This window comes from Solanum stenotomum, unplaced genomic scaffold (genome assembly GCF_019186545.1).
Source record: "Solanum stenotomum isolate F172 unplaced genomic scaffold, ASM1918654v1 scaffold17538, whole genome shotgun sequence".
NCBI lineage: Eukaryota > Viridiplantae > Streptophyta > Magnoliopsida > Solanales > Solanaceae > Solanum > Solanum stenotomum.
In genome coordinates, this window is record NW_026024602.1 from 137,981 (window position 1) to 142,911 (window position 4,931).

The following is a 4,931-nucleotide window of genomic DNA, read 5'->3' on the forward strand; positions in this document are numbered from 1 at the left end:
TACAACTTCCGTTTCAATTTATTTATCTTAATTACTATTAAAAATATTTTTTGATTATTTTTTTCAAATATATATATTTTCTAAATAATTTAAATTATTAACTATATATATATATATATATATATAAAAAAAAAATTATGAAAATTGAAAATTCTATATTTGAATTAACACTAAAAATTAGTCAGTTTAATACTCATACTTCGAATTAAGACACAGAAAGTGAAACAGAGGAAATATAAAGATTAAAATGTAGCATCTTTTCTCCTTTTAGCTATTTTATAAGTGATTAATTGAAGTATGAAAGTTAAACTCATTTTCACCAATAATAATGTAAAGACATATAAGAGGAGGTTGTTTTTACTTTTAATTAAAATTAAATTGGGGAATTGTGAGATAGTTAGACTAGCTACTCTTTGAACTATCTAATTTTTCACTTTACTGGTAATAGCTCAATTCTTATCTTGTAATTTTCTTTTCCATTTTTTCTTTCTCTCACGATACGTATAATAATATAACAAATTAGACATCCAACTCTTTCAAAGATAAGGATACTAAATATTTGAAAAGGACAATATATAGTCATCTTGAATGAGATAAACTTGATTGCGTATTATATTTATACAATATAGATATATAAGTATAGTTACAATATTTTATATATAATGTTTAATACGAAATCAAGCATGCTTGCTAGCTCTCTAGCTAGTTCTTGTCAATTAAACCATCTCTTTCTCTCTCTCTCTCTCCAAAATCCCTTTATTAATTTTCCCTTCTTTAATTTCTTCTTAAACTTTGGTTAATTAATTTCAATGCTATGGAGAATGATATTCCTAATTCTTCCAACTCCCAAAAATACCAAATAACATGGGGTTCTGATGGAGGTATAATAAGCCAAGTTAAGTGTTATAGGTGTAGCTTTTGTAAAAGAGGTTTCTCTAATGCACAAGCTTTAGGTGGACACATGAATATCCATAGAAAAGATAGAGCCAAGCTTAGAGAAATCTTGATCGAGACTTCAGATCATACCAAGAAGTCTGTCAGTCCTTCTGATCATATTCATTCACCGTCCAGTACTGATGAATTAATATTGCAACAAGATATATCTAGCGATGATATGAGTAACCCCTCGAAAAGGCCATGTGTTACACTTGAACAACAACAACAACATCATCATCATATTTCCAAAGAAAAAGATGAAAATCATGAATTGATTATTGGAGGTGATATTTTACAATTACCTTTGTTTGTGGACTCTCCATCAAAAGATGAAATTAATAAGGACATGCAATTGAGTGGTGATGATTCAAAATTGGACCTTGAGCTTCGATTAGGACCAGAACCATAGTAATTTTTAATAAATTGATCAAAATATACCTACTCAGAATCCATCCAACTAGAGGTACTATTTATTTTTCTTATATGGTATTTTTTTCATTATTTTTTTTATATTGTAATAATTCTTCCAGCAACGAGCTACATCAACAAATTGAAGAGATCTTTATATAAATAGCCGGTCGAATTCACTGTATACGTTTTTTATTCGATTTACATAAATTATTTATCAATTATACACATCATATACATAAATTATACATATATTTTGTCTGTCTGCTATTTTTAGTTTAAGTGATTGAGTGAATGGCTATTTAAATTAATTCTTTTTCCATCTTTTACCATCAATATTTAACAAGAATTCTTCTCTTTTTTCTTTTCATTATGAATATCTAAGCCAAATAGGCATGTTTGTAATTAGCTAGGTACATTAAGCATTAGGAAAAAAAGAAACATTGTGTCCTTCTATTTAAGTTTTCTCTAATTAAGTTTAGGTTTTAACAACTACAGTATCCTTTCTAAAAAAATGGTAGCATGCTTCCTGTATCCTCTTTTTTGTCTTTTAGAAAGAAACATTATGTTCCAAAATCATCTTCATTATTTTCTATATAGTTTCTTTACTACTGTATTTTCTTTTCTTACTGATTTTGATCATATGCTTTGCTTAAGCGAGGAATTTATCAAAAGCAGTTTCTCTACCTCCACAACCACAAGATAGGGCTATGATTAAGTAGACACCACCACACTTATTATAAGATTACATTGTGTTTGGTGTTGTAGTGTTCCAAAATCATCTTTGTGAAGAAGTATGTTTTTTGTAAAAAAGGGGGTCTAGAATTTACTTAAAAGGATAAAGGAGAGTCGTAAAGAATTTGCATCTCCAAACTTTTTCCTTAATTAGGTAATCATAAGTTACAAAAACTCATTGAAGGACCAATTTTTTGGTTTTTCACTCGGTGTGCGATACGAGATTGAAGTCGGTTTTTTTCGGATTAACGTCATGAAGGGTCCCATATAGGGGGAAATATTGCCTACTAAAAATTTTCCAGGGCTCGTATCTGAAATCTCTGGTTAAGAGAAGAGTAGTCATCCACTGCAATACATTCTTGATGGTATAGAAGGACTAATTTCAATCTATGACTCTTGGAAATTTTCTCATCTGATCAATGTAGCAAGTTGTTCAAAGGTTGGTAAAATTAGGCTCTATGTTAATTTTTTTAATTAAGTTTTAATTTACAACTACATAATTATTCTATGAATATTCAAGGAATTCATTGCATACACAATATATATGAAGGAATAATAAAATTGTTGTTATATACATGTAACGTAAGGTTTTCTTGTTGGTGCTTTGTCATCCATTATTTCTAGTATTTAGAATTTCCTAAAATGAATTAGTACATATTCCAATTCTGTATTGTTGTCCTCTCCAAAATAAGAGGTAAATAACAATTTACATCTTACCATTTTGCTTGCTATTGGAGTAGTTAAGAACCTAGTCCATTTCCATTGAACTTGGTCTCCCTTTTTTTTTTACCGTTCGGTATTCGGTGTCTGCATTGAAGGCAGCGGTTAAATCTGGATTGCGCACTGCAGGGTCTATTAGGGGGTGATGTTTCCAACATAATTTTCTTCATACCCAGAGATCGAATCTCAGACTTCTGATTAAAGGTGGAGCAGTCCCACCATTTCACCACAACTCAGGTTGATGGAACTTGGTCTTGCTTCAAAGGTATCAAACATGACAAAAATGGAAGAAATTTCTCTACAAAAATCTACTTTCTTATGCTACATATAAAATTAACTTACAGAAATGTTAGATTTGTTGTAGTTAATTTCAATACTAGGCACTTGTAAATTTTCAAGTTGAAATGGATCCTTAGCTTGCCTTTGAAGTTGTTGAAAGGATAGGTACATGACTACATTCTGTCTTCATTTTGGCATCAAGGGTGATTACATAGTGTCTCTCACCTTCTTCTTTTTTTAAAGGAAAGTTTACATAAAATTATTTTCTTATTTGTCTTACTCTTTTTTTTATTTCGTATTTCTAATTTTCCACGTAACATATTTAAGCTCAAAATACAAGATATTTTGATACGTTCTACTCATCTGTATACTACAATAAATAAAAGATTTACAACAATAATATAATTGTGATCACTATATTATCTTTATCAGCAATAACAATTAAATACATATATTTATAATCAACACTCTATTTATATAAATTCCACTAAAGGCTTTAGAAACTTTGAATGCACCGCTAAAAAAAATCAAATATTTTATACTCTCCAATGACATTCATATAATTTATAAACATCAAATATTTTTTATTTTGAATTCCACCAAAAATGACAAAAGAAAAGTGTTTCCAACAAATAACCTCCTAAATTATTTATATTCAGAAAAACCTTTTAGTTTACCATTTTATTGATCACACCACTTAATTCAACCTGCTAAAATTATATGGTAAATATAAATTTATTAAAAAACTTTTAATTTAGAGAATTTTATGGAATAACTCATTTTCTCGAAGTTATTTTCATTGATATCAAAACTTTCTAAACATTTAAAAAACAATTCATACAGAAATATAATTAATGCAAAATACAGAAAATATAAGGATGTTATTATTGAAATTAATCATGTTTGACTGTTGAAATAGTTCTTATTTTGCTTTATTTGAGAGTTGAAGCTCTCTATATATAATAACAGTGACTGATTTAAATGTTATTATTTTAGAAAAATCATAATTCTAATTCCAATGCCATTCTAGGAGGAACATATTAGAAATATTCTTTATATTATGTTCTTTTCATTTTTAGTTAGTATTTTTATTTCGAATAAATCCTACTTTATACTTTTAATATTTTGATTTTGAAAAATATAATATCCCCTTCACATTTTGAATGGAATAATAAACTTCCTTTATTAATCTTAAATTATTTTCTAAAAATGAATTAGACTCAATCTTGCTCTTTGTAGTTGCAAGTATGCTCAAGATGATCATTTTGGACATCACCCACAACAAGATATTAGCAAATGTTAGTTTCGTCGTCTCAATTTACCTGACATAGTTTGAATTTTAAGAGTCAAACAATTTAAGTTTGACGTGAATTTAAGCATGGAATCTTCAAAGTTTTTTCAAATAAAATCTATATAGGTAGAAACTATGTGAAAGGTACTCTAAGTCATCATAATTGACAATTCAAAATATTTAAAAAATATATTTTAAAAGTTACAATAAAAAATAAACTTGTTTGAATCTCAAAATTTAAAAGATGTCACATAATCAGAACAGTGGGAATACTATAATTCATTACTTTAGAAAAGCTAATCAAGTAGCTAACTTTCTTTCTAAATTGATATTATCTAGAGGCTAACCATGACGAAATATAAGTAATTAATATTAAAGATAAAATATAAAAAATAAATCATTTTCTCCATACATTAAAATAGACGAGTAAAATATTTTTTTAAAAAAATATAACAGACAAGTAAAAACAAACTAAAGAAGTAATTAACATAAAAGGATGACAACACAATGAAATAGAACATACACCATATATTTCATTCCCTTGCATTCTCTCCTTTAATCT

General features: G+C 27.6%; 1 protein-coding gene across 1 annotated transcript; it reads left to right on the forward strand.

Annotated features, from left to right (window-relative positions):
- Nucleotides 1-770: 770 nt before the first annotated feature.
- Nucleotides 771-1,392, forward strand: LOC125850511 (transcriptional regulator TAC1-like). Its single transcript, XM_049530369.1, has one exon. The coding sequence runs from the start codon at nucleotides 815-817 to the stop codon at nucleotides 1,343-1,345; it is 531 nt and encodes a 176-aa protein (XP_049386326.1). The 5' UTR covers nucleotides 771-814; the 3' UTR covers nucleotides 1,346-1,392.
- The last annotated feature ends 3,539 nt before the right edge of the window (nucleotides 1,393-4,931 follow it).

What these genes read in the sequence shown, in the direction of transcription:
- LOC125850511 (XM_049530369.1), top strand. Translation starts at nt 815, where the DNA reads ATGGAGAATGATATTCCTAATTCTTCCAACTCCCAAAAATACCAAATA.